This window comes from Semicossyphus pulcher, unplaced genomic scaffold (genome assembly GCF_022749685.1).
Source record: "Semicossyphus pulcher isolate SPU_LCO1_2020_fin unplaced genomic scaffold, fSemPul1.0.p SCAF_3, whole genome shotgun sequence".
Classification (NCBI taxonomy): domain Eukaryota; kingdom Metazoa; phylum Chordata; class Actinopteri; order Labriformes; family Labridae; genus Semicossyphus; species Semicossyphus pulcher.
Window position 1 is genome coordinate 13,322,042 of NW_027211704.1, and position 20,594 is coordinate 13,342,635.

General features: G+C 43.7%; 1 protein-coding gene across 1 annotated transcript in view; it reads right to left on the reverse strand.

The window, feature by feature from the left end:
• Positions 1-20,594, reverse strand: part of LOC138605367 (semaphorin-3F-like) — a 55,611-nt gene that overhangs the window by 23,487 nt on the left and 11,530 nt on the right. Inside the window, exons 3-4 of the mRNA XM_069677568.1 lie at positions 292-452; positions 138-200 (exon numbers count right to left, since the gene is read on the reverse strand). Of these exons, the coding sequence (XP_069533669.1) occupies positions 138-200; positions 292-452 (224 nt within the window). The remainder of the gene's footprint in view (positions 1-137; positions 201-291; positions 453-20,594) is intronic.

The following is a 20,594-nucleotide window of genomic DNA, read 5'->3' on the forward strand; positions in this document are numbered from 1 at the left end:
AATATTATAAAACAGAAAATGTTGACATTTCAGAGGCATGAACCAGGAAACAAGACATCTGTATTAATTAATTAATTAAGGACTGAATGAATGAATGAAATCTGATTGTTTTTGCCTACGCTGACATACATACTTACATTGGTGTCTTTCCCTGACAAGACACATTCAGTCTTCCTCTGGGGGACAACAGGCCAGTGGATCTGACAGGGAGAGATAAAAAAAAACCATGTTAGATGTTAAATATCTGCTGAGCTCATCCAGGATTAATGTTCGTGTGGCGACACTTCTTACAATGAGCGGCTCCTTGTTGATGTCGTGCAGGTCCAGAGAGAGGATGTAATCCTTGCTGCCCACGTACATGCGGTCGTGGTCCTCGTCCATGCGAAGGATCCGATAGTCGGTCGAGTTCAGCAGAAAGGAGAAGTGGTGAGCGGTGCCAGTAGATTTCAACTCTGAGCGGAGACAAAAAACAAAGAGTAGAGAAATGAATGGTTTTCAAGGTTTGCCTATAAATCTGCAGGAGAAAAATACACAGCGAAATTGGTCACAAGAGATATGAGTAGGCTGCTTATTTCTGGCAGAGAGATGCCCTTTGGTTTGCCAAAGTTCTTTCATCCTCTCTGCATAAGACGTTATCTTCTCTCTGTTTACAGTTAGGTAGAAAAACACACGCTACCAGGAAACACACAGCCGAAACGGAATTGCCCAAAACTGTAGTTCCTCCAGTGGCCACTTGAGGCTGGCTCCAAAAGCGAGTCAATCCCCATAGACTTCTATATTAAAATGTCCAACTTTACAACAGAAACAAAAATGCTTACAGGTACAAAGAAGGGTTTTGGTCTCTGTAGCTCATTCTCAGATTTATGACAACTGGATTTTTACTACAACTTACCAGTTAGACAAATTAGTGCCATGAGATGTTTGCTAGGTGTCACTTCAGCTAATTCAAATCACTGAACTGAACTGAATCTCTCGACTGTGATTATGAGCCAGTGAGTATTTTTCATGGAAAGTTTGGACAAAAGACATAACTTCCTGTGTGCCTAATAGTACTTAGTAGGATGTCTGTGCTTTTATTTTTTGGCTAGGTACGAGTATTACTTTATTTATATGCAAGCACTAATTAGTGGGTCTCAGTGTCTGGGCTCACAAAACCTTGTTAACTAGCCAATTAGCAAGCTTTGAATGTACTGTAAAACATTGTTAAAATAGTGTTTCCTTTAAATACTTGCTACTACTAGCTTCAACCTCTCAACCTCTCTAATTATGCTAACTCCTAGCTCCGAAAAGTCATCAAACAAACAGGTGTTGTCACAGAGGTTAATCTACTTTTTAAACAGTCTAAAGACAGAAAGCTATTGTTGGTGTCATTCCAAAGGACCCTCCTAAAATTAATTTATAGAAGCGCAGGCCGAAACTGTCTGACAGGCTTGAGAATAGTAAACAGGCATTAAGAAAATCCTCACAAGAGTCAAACTGAATGGTAACAAACAAGCGATAGATCACTCTGTGTGGTGACAGAAGTTTCTTCTTGACCAGTTTTTGGCTTGCTCTGTTGTTTTCCCCTCTGGATCTCTAAATCCTGCTTTCCTGTTCGTATCCTGAGCTGCACTCACATAAAATGGCTTCTATTACACAAAACCAAATAACAGATAATGTTCAGGACCTGGCAGTCTGACCCTGGTTTCCTCTCTCCTCTTTTATAATTAAGCTGCGGTGAAGATAACGACCTTCACTCAAGTCTCTTCTTCTTCAGTTTAACTGCAGCGGAGACGATGCGGACCACTCCCCTGGCTTAAAGTCACATTATGCTATTCACAACATTGCTACATCCTTTTCTCCATATCACTGCTAAAACTATTTTGAAATAAAACTTCTCTCAAAAGGCTCACACACAGCTCGGGGCGAATCGCCGGTGTGTGTGTGTGTGTGTGTGTGAGTTTAAGTTACACTCGGGGTGTGAGGGGAGATAAGTGGAGATCTGGTGTACGGAAAGCAGCTTTTTCTCCCGCTCCTCTCATTACCTCCCAAGCTGTTAGAGAATCTGATAGGACGTCTCTCTCTTAGAATTACTTTCTTTCAAACCACGCTTGGGAAAGTGGAGCTTGAGAAAGTGGAGCCTGCACTTGTGCTCTTCTATTTGCAGAGAAAACCAGAGGACCAGATAGAGGACCTGTTCATGCTCCACTTCAATGGGAGCAGACAAACGCCTCTACTGTTCTCCTCAGCCAAGTCTGAGACTCATTGAAGACTTTCAACAGCAGCCTTACTTCACCAGGAGGAAGCGGAACGTCTTGTAGCTTAAAAGACGGCTTGATGTTTTCCACCTGCACGAGACATCTTGAAATAGTGACATGAATCCTCTTCCAGAAAGCTCCTCAGCTGCTGGCGAGCTGAGCTCCTTCAGGAACTGTGAAATGCTGCCGTCACGCTGCAGCACACAGCACGCAGTGAGCTGGATGAGGTAGTAAATAGGAGAAGACGTGGCTGTCAGCCATGTAATTCTCATAAGTTTCCTCTGAACACATATGCTTTAAACCGGATCCTCCTCTCAGGGAATCACTGTAGGCCTGCAGGTTAATAAACTTACTGTGGTCTTTTGACTATAAGGTTAAAGTTTCACAAAATGGTGTATTGATATATCAGAATTAATAATTGAAAACTTATATTTAGATACTAAAAATAATAAGGTACAGTGGAGTTACAGTTTTGCAGTTTTGTCCGTCTGCTTAAAGCTCCTGTGAGGACTTTTTAGCTGGTTACGAAACTAACGAAACTAACTGAAATTAATACTGATGCCTCTATATGAGCTACAAAAGCAAACAAGACCATCAGTACGTAAGAGGTACCACAAACCAAAAATTCCTCACAGGAGCTTTAATTGAACTGGACATACATTTTAAAGGGCCAGTTCGCCGATTTTCAACCTCAGTCCTATCATGCTATTATGGGGAGTTAATGCCATTATGGTAGGAAAAAAAATCAAATTTCGCTTTCCGTCTTTGGAGGGCGCTATCCGCTTCTCCAATGGGCCCTGGGAAACCTGGCCAGGGAGCTCGCTAAACTACAGAGGGAGGGGAGCAATGCATGCTGGGTGTTGTCGGAATGTAGAATGGGCGAAACCACGAGCTGTTTGTACAACTTTCTCCACAGCTATGGCGCCAATTTCAAATATTATTCATACTATTCATGGATATACTATTGATTACAGAGAACACCAGCTTTGAATGACAGTGGCTTTCTCCAGGGATGAACTGCTCCTTTAATTGAACTTTAAAGCCGCAATCCCTGAGATTTTGACATAAAACTGTATATTTAACGCCAACAATAAAACCACTGTAAAGACAGGTAATGAGGTAAGCATTCTCTTGGTGGATTCATATTGCCCACAACTGCTTAGCGGGAATGATGTGTGTTTGTAATGTTAATTTTTGTCATTTTATCTGACTGTTTACTGTTAGCGCTCTGTTGTTTTTACACCGTGTTACAGCTGTATTCAGTTACTGCAAACCCCATATTTTCTAATTTATAGCATTCAACTGCCAGAAGAGATGACAATGGTGGCTTTTACTGTCAATAAATTACAGAAAATTTAATGTATTTGTCATTGAGGTTAACATAAAAATTCATCAATCTCTAAAATTGCATCTACAGAACCACACATGATCATTTCTTGACAGCAGACTGTGGTTTTAAATACTGCAGGGACGAGCCCGGCGAGCTGTGAGGGGAGCGGCTCTACCATCCAACTCCTTTTAACTCCTCCTGTTACATGCGGCTGTATCAAAAGCTACTCTCAGCATGTGCAACATAAAACAGATCACGACTGCCGTGGGCATGATGACTGACTATTTCTCACTTCTATTAAAAGTGAGTTTGTCTGGTTGCACTGCAAACGCAGACAGTTGCTTTTTTGCGTGTTTCTGACAAATAAGCTGCCAAAGAAAATTTGTAGTATTTAAAAACTGTTGTAACTTCCTGTTAAAGTTGGAAACAAAGGGTTGAATTAGCCAGAGCTGGAACTATATATTGTTTTAAAATATATAACCTACACTTGAATCAGAACAGAAGCAAAGTAGGACACACGTGCAGGTGGTGACAGGAACATGATGATGAATCACAGCCTCACTCGAGGTCCTCCTATGTTAATCACCTATGCTCATGTTAAAACAGTACACAGGGACATTACTTTCTCCATTCTTTCTCCATTAACAACCCGTCTCTTTTTCTCTCCTTGTCTGCTTGCCAACCGCACGCTCCGGCAGGCCCAGCGGCTCAACGATACCGGAGCTTCAGGGGCACCAGACGTCACCGGCTGACATCCCACATTTATCACCCCGGCACTCAGATTCACACTCAGACGCGTCTGAATGGAGGCCCGCTGGTGCTGACTGGCTGTCACAAGTTCGGCTGCGCTTACAGGCGAGACAGAGTGGACAGGCAGACAGACGGATAACCTGCCACGTTACAAATAAACATCTATCAGATCGCATTAGCAGTAACTGACTTTGGGTGTCGGACAGCCTGTCATCTTTCTCCCTCTCTTATCTCAGCTTTTCATTCTGGATCACTGGATCAATATCTGTCGCTGTTGGAGCTGACCTGATTTCATCCTGACAGAAATAACCTCAATGACCTATAAAATCCAGCAGCAAGTGAGGTCCAAAGTCAACCCTGCAGTCAGAATGAATGCAGTAATTTCCCATTTTTGCTGAAATCAGGTTCTAAATTATAATTAAAATAAACAGAGTTTAAGAAAATAGAACAATTATCTTGTTTCTGAAAATAAGCAGGCTGCAAATTACATACATTTAAAATTCATCACATCCATATTGTGGTTTGGAAAACTTTTAATCGCTCGGCAACCGTATTAAAAACTCTGTTCTGGCCTTATTTTTCCAAATTTAACTGCTAGTCAGAGACACATAAAGGAACATGTGTTTGGCTGCGTTTGGTGAAAGCGATATGACCTTTTCATGGAGGTCTGCATATTTCTGATCACTAATTGTACTGTACTTGTAATAGAAGAGAGGCCTGGCCACCGTGCACAAGCAGTAAGTGGGTGATACATGTACGCACATGCTTAGCCTCATCATAACCCTGCACTTAAAGAGCACAAACATACATTGTTGGAGATCATGAGTTAACAAGGACTGCTTGTGCTAACATCCACAGAACATGGGACTCTTTCCAAACCTCATAAAAATCCCTTCAGGTAGAAAAGGAGAGACTCGATCGAGCTTATAACATACAGAAAATGAAGAGGCAATCTTTCACTCAGGATAAATATTACCTCTTTGCGAAGTGAGACATGCTAAAACACATTTATCCAGAAATAATGCCCGTGGCGCGGTGAGATAAGGAGTAAGGTATGATAACAGCTCACCTCAAAGCGCTCACACTCCCTATTGTCAGCACAAATTCATCAGAAGCATTCCTGTGTGTTGCAGCTCAGCCCAAATTACCCTCAACTCTGAAGCCAAGACAAACGTTAGAAAGAAAAGCGGCCCGAGAAGCCTCGACATCGTGTTAAATGGTCAAATTTACAACCAGCTGGTAAATTCAGTAATGACAGGGTGCAAGTGTCTGTCTATATCACTTAAGACTGCAAGCAAGGTCTTTGCGATCGCTACCAGACACACAGGAAGACAGAGCGAGATTAGCTTTTCTTTTGAGAGTGTGCATGTGGAAAAGTCTTCAGTTTTTGGAAGATATTTATTGTTAGATAAAACCCAATCTCCTCCAACCACTGGCTCAGGACATCTGCTGGGAAACTGAGCCTGTGCTCTGTCCACCTGTTGATGTGATCCCTCTGCACTGTGGTCAGTCTGCTCTATTCTGCAGCCAAGGTATGCAGCCTTTCCTGCGAACCCCGTGCACTTCTCCGGGGTCATCCTCAAAGGGACACAAGGGACCTCTGGTTTTATATTTGTAAGGAGATGACGAAAGACGCAGCTCCCAGACACCGCTGCCACTTCTTTTCGTGCCACTATCACACCAGCAGATCTCCCCCTATTTCCCGTCAGTGTGTTTGAGTGCGTGTGTCTCGGCTGAAAGAGAAGAAGGGGGGAGTCTGAGGAAGCAGGCAGCAAGAAAATCCCACATACCTGCCCAGGCATCCCCGGCATGTTGTCTGAGTTCCCTGATCTGCTCTTGTTCACGCTCACATAAAGAAGAGGTGTGGCACCTCCTTTGCTGCAGCTTGTCTGCAGTCATGCGTGCACTGATGTGTCCCTTGTAGGATTTTCTTTGTCAAATGACCAACACACGTTACTTATTTATAAGAATTTTCCTCAACAAAAACCACTTAGGACACTTAAAATGACTGTGTCTCACTGTTGATTGTCAGTTACAGAGACAACAGGATCTTTTTGTAACACCACAAAACGTGTTAAGGTGCAGGTTAGGGTGGATGGTTGGGTTAATAAAGTGCATGACTTTGACTTTGTGGACTTTGGTCTCCTACTTTAATTCAAACTTATTATAATCGTGATGTTTTCCACACCTCTAAGATACATTTTTCCAAATATGCTTAGTTCCCCCTTTTTTGGCTAAGACTTAGATTTGCAGATCAATACCAGACACTTACGTTAGCTGTGTCTTAATTCAGGGGCTGCAGCCTTTGAAGGAGGCGGTCTACGGAGGATGAGCCGATCACAGTCTGCTTAGACCGCTGAGGCCGAACTGAAATGAGACGGTCTGGTCTACGGAGGATTTCCTGTTTAAACCAGCTGTTCCCACCCTTACCAAACATCACCAAGCTCCGCTCCTGTCGCCTAGTAACAGGTAGCGAGCAGGCTAACTAGTTAGCATAACTAACGTCACGTAACTTAACCTATTATTTTAAAGATCTGAAGGAGCCTTTGAATTGGGACCGCCTTAGCATTAAAAACAGACATTTATCAAAAGTTTAAAAACATGCCTACCAGCACCTTTAAAACTAAACTAGTTTATACCATTTGATTATCCGGTAAACAAACAGAAACATAAGAAATTAAGCTACAGAAAGTAGCTCCATTTCAATACTACTCATCATTTTTACCTTTCTTTTTTGGCCTTAAAAATACACACAGTATGAATTTTTGAGCTCAAGAGATGCTGATAGCTGTGATTTTTTAACTTTGGACATAGGCTAGCTGTTTCCCCCTGCTTCCCATTTAAGTAAGCTAAGCTAATAGCTTCTGGACTCTAGCACCAAATTTAATGGACAGACATAAAAGGGGTTTAGTCCTGGCAAGAAAGTGAATAGGCATATTTCAAAAAGATGTCAGGGTATTACTTCACAATTTTTCCGTAGCTGTATCCAAGAAGTCTTAGTTGTCTAAAGGTGACAGATCAGAAAAAGGTTTTCTGTGGAGTGATCACATGAGTAATCCACGAAGACATGGACAACCCTGTTTGGATGTTATGATACGACTTTAGGATTTATGTGTGATTTCTAAATGTATAGTATGTAAGTGTGTTCAGTACAAATCCCAAGTGCATATTGAATGTCTGAGGCCAGTGTACCCTCTGGAAGTGTTAATGCACAGGACGCAGAGGTCATTGCAGATATCAGAGCGGCTGAACAGCAGCGGGAGGCCTTATCAGCCCAACCTGTCGCAGCTTTGTGTTTGCCTCCGTTCAGCACCTCATAATCAGTCTCTCACCACCCACGGGGGCCAGGACTATTGACTCAGAACACATGTCACTGCAGCTGATTGCTGCTTACCTGCGCCTGTCAAGGACAAATAATTGGCACCAGATTATGTCTTATCTCGGAGCTTCCGGATGCTGTCAGTCAGATGCTCTTCACGCTTTTCCGCCACTGAATCACTTTTGTATGGATGTGTGTGTGAGTGTGTGTGTGTGTGTGTATGTAGAAATAGAAGTGGAGCTCTCTGATCCTCAGATCAAATCAGAGACACCTGTCTCCCACTGCACAAATCAAAAGCAGAGAAAGATTGATTTAAGTAGCGAGTTCACTTCCTGAGTGGAAACGAGAGATTATAACAAATCTATTTCTGCTGTTTCGGATGACAGGAAAGGTTAATTAAAGCACGAGGGACTAGAGGAGTATCTCTGGTTCAATAGACAGGAAAGGTCATGTAGTTTCTTTATCCCACTGTTTCTGGTCTGCACCCCTCAGTAACTTCATGGTATAGTGTATCTGTAGTCATAAGAAGAGGCTACAGTGGCATTGCAAGCGCATATAGAAAGTATAAGACATAAGCAAGACTTTTAATCTGCTTTTAAAATGTTTAAAACATTGGATATACATTCAGTAAAGGCCCAGTAATAAACCACTGCGGTGTGACTTTAAATGAATTCTACCACTGCTTTCCCCAAAACACACAGCAACAGACAGCTGCCCTGAACAGGCCTGCCGGGCCGCAGGTGAAAGGTTAAAGGACATGAGGGGTCCGAGGTGAAAAGCTCATCCCGGCCTCCTCACACACTTTCGGCATAATCAGGATTATCTGCGCGGAGGTCGGGCCGGGTGCCTGCTCCCAGCAGGGTCAGGACAGAGCAGGGTGGTCATGATGATACTGGGTGGGATGGTTAAAGGAGAGCAGGGAAATGCTAAGAGTTTAATCAACTGAGACATAGTTATACGACACGTTTAATGTTGCCTCTTCACAAAAAGCTTTTGATATACTTGAGATAATCATGTTTTGTGCTTGGTTACACAAATATGTATAACGGGATGCATTCAAGGAGCATAAAGTGTGTACTCCCTAAGAAGAAGAAAACTAGAGTTACCAAGAAAACAGAGAAATCCACATTCACGCTGAGCTGTAAATGCTATCAAACCTTTCAGGAAAGCAGTGCGCAGGTCCGCCCGTCTCCCCGTTTTCTTCAACTCTAATCTCTGGATTTTGGAGAGCATGAAAAACACTGGTTGGTTCTTACTTTGTTTACAAAATGCTCTATTCCAGGGCGCTGTCTGTCTGGGTCTGTGGCTGGCCGCTGTGTGCACAAGTGTGTTTGTGTGTGTGGGATCGGGGTCGTGCAGATGCTTGCGAGCTGCTGTAATGATGATGAAGCTGTGTTTGTTGTTGTAGCTGTGCTGTCGCTGGCAGAGAGCTGGTCGGGGCGGCGGCGTTGGTCGGCGGTGACAACACAGGTTAGAAGAGGGATTATGGAACGGGCTGAATAATGAGACGGAGCGGGTGTGAATGAGTGAAAAATCCTCCTCTCCCTCGCTGACCTTTGACCTGGCGCTCAAGAACAAACACTCTCCCTCTCTGTCAGCTGAACACACACGCAGATGCACAATGCTTTCTCTGGAGAGTCTGTTCATTCTGATTTATGGATTTCTCCGAATCCTCGATTCGATTGGGGGCGTTACATTTGCATAGTCCCTGAGCCGAGACGTCGATATATCAGTTCTCCTCCTGCTGATTTTAACCAGAACTGAACAAAGACTAATTTTAAAAATGCCCTTTCCGACTATCAAGGTCATGGCCAGTGTGTTGCTAGCTGGGGGCAATAAGAGGGGGGTAATTAGGAGGTAAATTTAGAGAGACCATTAGCAGCAAGTGTTGACTCACGATCCACTTGGGACAACAGCCACCTCCACCCTCTCCGGGTGGTTCCCCTCTCCAGTCCAGCACTGAGAATCCAACATATTCCCTGTGGTCATTTTTCACCCACACCAGCAAATGGCGTGGTAGAGGAGCGAGAACGAGGGGGAGGAGTCCCAGGGGGAGAGGAGCCTGACAGCGGACCGAAGAACTTCCATTTATCAAAACAGGCAGGAGAGAGCGATGGAAAGTCTGAGTCCAAGACGACGAGACGCTGAGATCCCCTCTGCTGCTGCTGCTCACAAACAGAGGCTCCGCAATGTGTGTTGTAATCATGAGTTGGATGGAGGACAAAACACTCTGATTGTGTGCCCAAACACACAAAACTGATTGAGATCTCAGCTGCCAGCTAAGGTAGAGAGCAGAAGTGGAAAGAGAGGAGTTCTCAAAAGTCGTGTTTAACCCCTGAAACAAGATAGAATAGAAATAAAAGAAGCAATATTTAGTAGTGAGGTGCTAGAAAGACATCCAAACTCACATTTAACATACAGCAGATACACGTAAGAAGCTACTTGTAACCTTTTTTAGGCCAGATGAGCATCCTTTATGACATACAAGCTGCTCACTATTGGCTAAGCCAAGTTTCCCTTGGTGCTTGTGATAGGCCAACCAGATTTTAAAACATTTCTTCAGGGTTCAGATCAGGTCTGCTACATTCAAGTTCCCACAATAATGGATGGGTCTGTTGGGGACTATAATGGCCAATGGAAAAGAACTGTAACCTGGAAGTACTGTTTGTGATGCTCTGGAAATCTTCTACCTAAAGCGATTTTGCTCAACTGACTTGGTGGAAGGGGTATTATCAATGTTATTGCAGTGTTTTATGGCAGACACCCTAGTCAGAATGTCTTCTCAAAAAGTGCCATAGGAATTATAAATCTTGTTTAGTTGGAGTGAAGGTTCTCAGTCATCCAAGCTTAATCCAAAATCCACCTGGACTCGATTGAAGTTCTTGAAGACGTTTCACCTCTCATCCGAAAAGCTTCTTCAGCTCTGAACCCAACCAAAGAAGCCTTTTTAGAAGAGGTGAAATGTCTTCAAGAACTTCAACCAAGCCGAGTTACCTTTTGGATTAAGCTTTGAATCTTATAGGATATGTTTTAAATCCTGCAGAGGGAGTCAAGGCCATGGTGGATGGATCGGTCAATAAATCACAGGACTGTCCTTTCCTGTTCCTTCTGATAGTCAACATTGTTCCTTTTAACCATGACAAAGTTTTTTCCCTTATCAAGTCTCAACCGTAGGATAACAGATCAGAAAGCTTTACAGAAAACAGTTTTGGAAGGCAGTGACAAATATGGTCCCTATCAAAAAAGCATTTGTATGTTGCTCTGAAGGCCCAGCAAAAACATGTTGTGAATGTTGTCTTTTAATTTGGAGGACCTTTTGTCTCTGGAGGCGTTCAATTGTGTACTTGCATGCACTTCTTATTCAAGACATTGATGCACGGTTGCAGTGGGGTGAAAATCCAATGTGGGAAACCAAAGTAAGTTGAGACTTCACTTTAGTGCTTGCAGGATTAAACTACAAAAAGTACTTGCCCAGATATGAATGAACAACATCTGAAACTGAGACGTGACTCCAGTTAAAGCTTCTATTAAAACCAGGCCAAAACATTTTATTCCTTTTCGTCAACTCACCCAACCATTCACTTGGACTACTTACAGCATCCGATGGCCAAAGTCAGATAACCGAAAAGCGGTTTCCTTTATTTTACAAAATAAAAGTGAATAATCTCTCAGTGATGAGTGATGAGGAAACAAACATCTTAACATCATTTATCACTTTCCCGCCCTGCATCTACCCTTCATAGATTGTGTGAGCACTTCCAGCAGCCTTGTACATCATCCAGAACATTGTAGGGAAGAGATGTTATCGCACATGAAGCCCCACCAACAAACTTATAGCATCCCCGTCTATCTTAAATCTCCCTCTCTATGCCTGCTTAATGCTATTTTGATTTAGCACCTTACTTCCTCTGACACCTTTCCTGTCTGATCCTGCCAGCATCCACCAGCTCCTGTCTGCATACCAAACCATTGAGATAACATGCACTCCTTTCTTTATAATCCAGCATACCACAGGTGGAAGAAGCCGGGTGATGGGGGAAATGTGAGTGCAGTGATGATGTATTTCTCTATGAATGTCAGGCTTGTGCTTCACCTATTAAGAGTATCTCACTCTAGCATGAAGAAAGACTTAAACATGTCTCTATAAGACATGTCAAATGAGACTCTACAGTTATGCTTCAATCTAAATGTTGTACCATTTAAGCTAATTTGGCACAACCTATATTGGGGTTGTTTATAATGTGAATGTAAACTTACCCTCCATCCCAAAAGGCTAGCCAAGGCAGCTAGTCGCACTCAGAGGTCTACCAGCCTCTGAGGAGTTATCATAATACCAGCCACTAATGGGCGAGTGCCAGAAGCCCATCTGCCTCTGCACGCTCGACATAATACTGCTCGCCCAGTGCTGCGCACATCCACTTGACCCCACATTGCAGCCAAACAAAGGCAGGGGTCACCCCCGACCAGGTACGTGTCAGAACACGTCCCGGGTGGAGCCTCGTGCACTAATGTCGTATGACAGGCAGGGGACAACCAGATAATGCCCCACAATCAGGCGGCTGGTTGTTAAGCAGTGTGGCATTGGGTGTTGGAGTTTGGGCCTGCAGTGAGGACCTGCTCATTTGTGTGACAGGCTTTGTGCTCAGTTAACAGCGAGTGGGAGTTGTGCTACAAAGACTACGACAGGCATGCATAACCATAAGACATCAATGTCCCGCTGAAACCAGCTGAAATTACCTCCAAATGGAATATCCTTCCATCGCCTCCAGTGTAGTGTCACATTTTAAATCTTTAGGTGGTAGAACTTTGATCCAATCTTTAGCAACGCCAAGTGGGGCTGTTGGTTGGTCCACCACTTTAATCCGGACGGGAATATCTCAACAACTTCGATGGGTAGCCACAAAGATCAAACGATCCCGGAGGATGAATGCTACTAACTTTGGTGATAACCTTACTTTTCTACTATAACCAGCATAATGTTCCCATTTGTTTTGGGTTTTTTATTGTTCTAGAATAATTAACATAATTGTTATAACGATGCCTCTAGCCAATTGTTAGCTCAAAATATCCATAACTTCAGCCTTCTTGTAACTTGTGTTCAATGTAAATTGGTTAAACTTTTTGAAGTTAGCATGTTTATGTTAGCCTCACAGCGCTGCTAGCAATACTGTAGACTGATACATTATGATGGCCCATAGTGCATGACGTAAGTGCACTTTGCCAGTTAAATGGTGCATAACTTGGGAGCAAAGTGGTGCATTATGGACCTGCCTATATAGGCACAAACTTCCCAACACCTCTCTATACATTGCTGGAAACTACTGTGCAACTGACTTTAGACAAGGTATGTAAATGTCACAATCGCTTTCTTCTGCCCCAAGATAGCAATTCACCAACGATCCAACTGATTCGCCACTTTAGAGCCAACAAGTACTGGCCGCAGAGATCGGTGCAAGTACTCAGTAAAACTTGTAACAATTGATAGCTGCTCTGTGTTACTCTTACCCGATAGAAGATAGGGCTTTCTTGTTTCTCCTGAAAGAACTTCTACAACCATTTCTTTCTCTACCCACCAGCTCACTGTCTTTGACAAGTGCCTCAGAGATTTCCAATAAAGTACAGATAATTGGTTTGGTAGTTGCCACTACAAGACCTGGCTGATTGACACATGTGGAAGGTCAAGATTTTTCAAAACAAACTCCCTAAAGAGAAGTTCTTTGCAAACAGATCAAACGCAGCATTCCTCTGGTAATCTATTCCATTAGTGGCCACCTGCGCACCGGCGAACTAAAAGATCAATATGGCATCGACCTGGGCAGATCATTCTGAAGGTAATCACACTCCGAGCACAAACTCTGCCTTTCCGTTCTCTTAAGCTCTGCGACCATAAGCTCAGTGAAGAAAAATATCTAACCAGCAACACGTTCGAATGAATTTTGAGCACATTCCCAAACAAAATAACACTTACGAGTTATTACAGGTAACTCCTAAGCTCTTATTCCTGGGGAGCAGCCAAGGAACAATATTATGTTTTCTCTCAATGGCCAGGGTGTGAAAAGCTTGAGCAACATTAATGTGAGATGTTATTTGCTGGTGTTGCGCTTCTTCAAACATTGACTCTGCTAATACCAAGGATCCTCTATCGCAGAATCCTTCGCAACTTTATCTGTATGTCTTTCAGTCTGTCTTTTTGTGTGCATGAAGTCCATAAACCTTCTCTTTAGCATTTCTTTGGTGGCAAAAATAGCTAAATAGTTCAATGTCAAGTGTGCAAGAATAGACAATACAGACAAGTATTCATACCAGAGGAAAGCATCTGTTTTTTTTCAGTCAAAACCATCTTTAGTTTGTGCATCTTTCAACAGAAACTTTGATGTTTTGGTAAATTTACAAGCATGGCGAGGGCGTTTAATACAGCCCCAGACAAGATCCAAACATTGAATGAAACCCAGCAGGAAGTTTGGTGCGAGCTGTGGGAAGAAAAGAAAGCAGACAGACCAACTGGTGAGAACAAGCTGACTGGATGCTGTGAGTGACAGAACATCCATGTTAGCTCGTCCATTTGCCGTCTGCCTGTCCGTCTGTTTGGCATAAATGGGAGCAGAGGAGTGCAGAAAACAAAGTGGGAGATGATGACCGTCAGTCAAGGGCATTCATCTTTTTCGAAAGTGGAAGAGTGGCTGTGTGGAGGAGATGATGGTAGTGGGAATGGAGGGAGTTGTGGAGCTGAAGTGGGGGAAGAGATGGCAGAAAGGAATGCAGACAGTGGGAATGTTACAGAACATTGTTATGGAAATTGTTGGCTTTGGGAACATTTTCAAATTAACTGACTGCGGAAAAAAGGATAAATGGACTTGCATCTTTGTTGCCGTGATTTCAAAAGTTTTTTTACTATTGCAACTTTATGATCATATATGCCACCTGGCTGAACATATCAGAGGTGCGAAGGGGGACGTGCATCACAGGAAAAAGCAAACAGGTTTGGTATTAAACTGTAAACATCACATGAGTCAGATGAGACCACCTTAGCGCCATCTTTGGCATCAAGTTTGTTCAAGCCTACTCATAAAGCACTTAATTCAGTATGTAACCAGAGGAATTTTGCATGTGTCGATCCCGCCCAGCAGGCGGCCTGCATTACTTATAAATTACGGGGCTTCACGGAAAATAATTACAGGCTAAAACGACCATTTACATTCCAATAGGTTAAAAATGTGCTTTGAGAGCAAAAAAAAAAGTGTCATTCAAGATGAAACATGTTGGCAGCCATTACATCTTTAATGGATAATGTGAATTGTCTGGGCCCCACTCGCTCGCCCCAGCCTGCAATTAAAGCAAAGCTAGCCAAGGTCAGGCTGAGTGACAGGCTGACAGACCTATAGATTACTGTCTGTCTGTGTAATCCACGGCCTTTTTTACTCCCCGCGCTGACTGACGCACTCACCCCTCCCATTTGAAAACACCAGCGCTCGTTGACTTGGCTGCTTTCATGTTTGATGGACAGATGGGACATCCTACTCCGTGACCCTGCGACCTTTTTCTCACCCGTGACCATAAGGGTCGGTGCTCAGAGTGCAGCCGCTTAGGGGCAGTGGGGAAAGGCTGTAGTTAGCATTTAATTCTTATAAATAATGATAAGTATGCTCAGGGCTGTTTAATTGCAGGAACTGGCAGAGAAAGGGGTCAAAAGTAGCAAAACTGAGAGGCTTTTTTGTAGCGAGAAAGAGACTAACAGTTAAAATCATAAAGGACAGAGACAACGCAAAATGTCAAGTCTGCCCGACACAATCCAAATCAAGCCCTCTGCTCTACATAAACCCTTTATGTCAATACTACACAGTAATTACAGCACACCAGGCATGAAATGGGCAAATAACATTCGCCCCTGTTCAGATAACAAGCTAAGCACCCTAATGCCAACTGCAAATCACGAGCAGCTGCGATTTCTCCGGCGTGTTATTGTTGGCAGTCGTGCTCAGTGAGATTGAGTTTGCACACAAATGGAGCGAGATAAGAAATGTTGAAATGACCTTTCCAGTAGTTTAACAGTCATGATGCAACACATTCAGTTTCATAGAGGTAGTATCTCATAACTGGTTATCTTTTACAGTGCGATCCAACGATTTGTAGCTATTTAGCTTAAGGCTCAAACTTGTACTGAACATGCTTCTACGGAAACGCCCAGGTGGGAGATGCTCAGACGTTTCTTTTACAAAAGAAAGTATTAGCTGGAAGTACCTGTTTTGATTGGAGAATGAGGGAGAGAGATAGAGAGATACAAAGAGAAAAGTCTGAGAGGAAGTTCAGATTGTTATCAGCCTGAAGGTAACCTGCGTGACAGTGGGAAATCTCAGTCACAGTCCCTCCATCGGTTCACACACGGGGTGTTGAAGGAGGCCACTGATTGCAAAGACACATACAGCCAAAAAAACGTCTTATCTAACACTGTCATACCTGATCATAAATCAGTGCTAAGCCATCCGCTCTGCACTGATAAGGCAACCAAACACAGGCTGGTCCACACCAGGAATGGAGAGAGAGACATTTCTTATTCAAAAAGCAGCCTCTCTTCCTCTCTCTCTCTCTCACACTCTCTTCGCCTATCTTCGTTATCTGTTTTTCATTCATCAGATCTGAACGGCAGACAGGTTTTTTTTTTTCTCTGCTTGGGGCTTGTTTGTTTTGCAGCTTGCCATATTTTCTCTTGTAGCTCTTCCAGCAGTCTGGTTATGATCATCAGATGAACTAGTGAATCACTCCAAGCGTTCACACAAGAAACAGTTGGGAGTGCTGAGGAATCGGCTTTTGATCGTCACGCAATCAGACCCAGCAATAAAAAAAAAAAAAGAAGAGTGGCGACGAGGCTTTTATTACAAATTCATGTGCCAGGTGGAATTTCACTGTCTGCTTCTGAAAAGTGTGTCAAGGACAGTCCATCTCATGATGTGAAACAGGAGCACAATGATGACATTAATGGTAGACAAACCCAGAAGTTATCTCCACGGCTGCTTCCTTATCTGAATAGTTTATGTCGTTTTGTGGATTAATGATGCAAATAGTCTCAGTGTTTATTACAAATTCATGATACTCAGCTTGAGATAACTTTTACAAAACACCACTGCTTGACTCGGATCCAATTTTTGCAGAAACATATGTGGCGTCTTCCCAGAGTTGGATTTAAATCACACGCAGCAATGTGGGACCTGTTAGCCCGTCTTTACACAAAAATTGGATGACGCATCAAGAAGCTAACTTGGCATGTTGCAACGCAGGTTAGAGTTCCCTGCGAATGTGCAGCAAGACAACATACAAACTAAATTTAAGAGTTCATGACAGTTACTTCTGGAGACAATTCCTTCTGGAAAGCTGGGATTGCCTTTGCAACCACAGCAGCACACAGCAGAACATCACAAGTCAATCCAAACTCCAGTTGACCAGTTAATTTGTTCTTTTACACCACAGTTGACTCATATTTTAGATGAAGTGCGTTTTAACTATTGTGACATGTTTACCGAATTGACTGTCTCCTCTGTTTACTCGATGTTTTCGTGGCATAATGTAATTTTAAGAAAGCATAGCATAAGCGGAGACGACAGGTTTGTAGCGATTAGCGACATGGTGAGTGTGCGGTTCACTATTGTCATGTAATGTTGTCAAGAGAAAAATAAATTTCCAGCTAAGATTTATTGATCAGGTAAAACAGCAAAGTTGTCGAGTCGTTTCATGTTAAATGTTAGTTTGTTAAGAGACACCTACACCGGCATGAATCCAATTGATATAAATGCTAATGTAGAAGCTAATGCTATGCTAATTGGTAAAATTTGAGCGTGCATCCCAGTGCACAATATCTTTCACTACAAAAAAAATTGGCTTTAAGAAAATCCTGTTAAACACCACAGCACACAGAGTTCCTCTTCTTTTTATGGTCTAATTTGCTCATAATGCACGGCAATGGGTCGCGGCCAATTAATCACACATAGATGGTTTAATAGGACAGTGTAATCCGGCCACGGTGGTGAAAAAGTACGTTTCACGCTGTGCACCAATCCTTTACACGAGTGGCACTGGCATAATGAAAAGCCATAGACTAATGAATTCCAAGCGTTTTATACTTTGTAAACGCGATTACACTCGAACAAAGCATCATTTCAGTTGGAGATCTACCAAATGTCAGAAGACTCCTCTGTGCGATTCTCAGCTGAGTCGACCACATTAAAACTCGATTTGTCAGCCGGGGAAAAGAGTTTGTTCCTGTGTGTTTGTGCCAGGGGGCACCGCTTCCTACGAGGGGCCGTCTGTGGTCTTCCATCATTGTAGTGTGGTGCGGTGAAGCACATGGCACAGAGGAGCACATCAATTCATCTAACATGAAATCCTACAGAACATGAAAGCCCGGAATCATAGCCGAGCTCTGACTGATGACTGTTTCAGCGTCGGAGCCAAGAGCGGGGAAAAGTGAGGGAGGAGGACGATGAGAGACGGAGAGAGAGAGAGAGAGAGCAGAAGAGGTTGCAGCGTTAATGCCAGGCCAGAGTTGTATGCCACTCCTCCCTCCGCTCCCCCGGGGACATGAATGAAGTAAATGAATGATGGACCCAACCCACACAAACGCCCCTCTTCTATTGAGACCGAGCAGTCCATTCACGGGGATGAGTGAGGCGTCGACACCAACAACAACAAAAACAACAGCAACATAGGAGGCCGCTACTCCTATTTCTCATTCATACATATGTATGCAGTCGCACAGACACACACATATGGCACAGATACTATGGACAACACTGCCAACATACCATTAGGGACACCTAGAGAGGGTTCCTGAGAACAGGGCCGGCTAACAAAGCGCTGAGGCAAAGAGGCGTGAACAGGGGCCAGCATGGAGAAAAAAAAAATCTTGGCACCTTGTCAATGCAACCGCCACAATGATCAGGGATGAGAGGCCGTCTCCTCCCATCCACAATCAGCACATTATCAGGAAGCCCATCAGTGCATGAACCCAGAAAACAAGGCCTGGAAGCCTCATGTTCCACCGCATTCTGCCCCTTCCTCCTCCGCTCGGCTCGTCTCTGTTGTTCTTCCAGGACGCGATGGGTTCAGGGGGTTCTCGCCCACACATGGGTTGATCTCACTCAAGAGGTCTGACCTTCAAACTCATGCATTACTCGCCCGAAGCCACGGCGGCTAATGGAACATGGGGAGTACAAATCCGATTGAAGCGAGATCAATCTGACAAGGAGGGCTTTGCTATTTACCAAGCATTTACATCTCAAACCTTGAAGGTGGGCTTTGTAACGATGTTAGCATCTGACTGAGGCTCAGTTTTCACCAATTATGCGTCCAGCAGAGAGAATACATGTCGAGCGTATGAAGGCGAGGGCTGAAGCCAAAAGATGAAATAGAGCTCTGACAGGAGCAGGAGGAATGTTCCGGCTTTTTTAATCAAATAGTGAGACAGCACTACTGCAGCCTCCCACAGGATCACTGTCAGGCTGAACCACAGGTCTCATTTCTCCCGTAATCACAAAGACAGATATTTGGTCTTCATCCAACGTACACTGTACACACAGAGAGGACTCATTGTAATGGACTATTAGTCTGAATGTCCCACACCTGAATGCTTTCAGGAGCTTTAAGGCTGCCCAGCGTCTGCCTGAAAACATCTTTGACCTTTTCATCGATGACAAGAAACACTTCCAATAAAATAATGTATGGTTGATAACACATTTTGGGCTTTAATCCAGATGGTCCCCTGCGCCAAAATACTAACGTTACACTTCCTATAAGACGATCTTCATGACATTTCAATTGTGTTATTCCTATGGTGTCAAATACCGACGCTTTGTCGCAGCCCTCAGAGCTTCGTACAGAAGCACAAGGTACCCTTTATGCACCAGGCTTTCAACTAAATGTTAAGTAAACCCCTCTTCAGCACTGTTGGACGCTCCGAGAAACAGCTCCTAGTGATGTAGTGTAAAGACAAACCATGCAGAACTTTTGCCAAGTAAACCAGGGTTCAAGTCCCGTTTAAATCCAAGACTAACCTTCGCACCTTTGTTGTAATCGCCATGATGTTTGAGACAGCACGAAGGGTTGCCAAAGGGTTGTAAGAAACCTTCAAAATATTAAGAAATGGGATAACCACGCACTGGATGTTAACAGAATCAAACCTTACAGTGTGAGGTGATTGTCGGCGCTCAGGGTCCGACAGTCCGAATAAGCGCCAGTTGAGGTAAACCATCTCAACCAAACACTCAAACCCAGCTAATGTAAAGCAGACACACAATTTGTCCGCAGCCTGCCTTCCTGCACCCACTCTCCTCTCCTCTCCTCCGTCTCATTCTCCGATCCCTCAGTCCATCCATCCCCGCTCATGCTGAGATAGCAAACCTGACACTGATGCCCCGCAGTCCATTAGCACACTCCGAGCCCCGTCTGAGCTTGCTCTATCGCTCCCTTCATATTTCCCACCGCTCGCTACATCTTCCTGACAGTCCTCGCTTCGACTCTTGCCCTCCTTATCTCAGTCTCTCCGTCTTTCTGTCTCCGTCTCCTTCCTCCTTTTCTTCCTGGAGGAGCTCCTCAAGTTCAACATGTCAGTCTCCATCCACAGGGAGGAGAACAGGTCTGTAGTCACTCATGTTGAACTCGAAGATAACGTTACGGTGACGGGGCAGCAGAAAATCCCCTCAGACACGTGATAGCAACAATAGTTCCTCGGATACAACGCTCTCCTTCAGCATGTCTCCTGTAATGTAACATCAAACTCCTTCTTCACAGACACACCTGTTAGCACTCATACAACACCTGGACAACTGTCTGTCCTCACATTATGAGCCCTATATCCAACAGTTATTTGCTGCCCAACGGGGCCGTATATTATGATTCTTATTACACCTCAACGAATCAATATATTAGGCAGACTATGAAAGGTAAAAGAGAGCGAAAAAAGGGGGTTAAC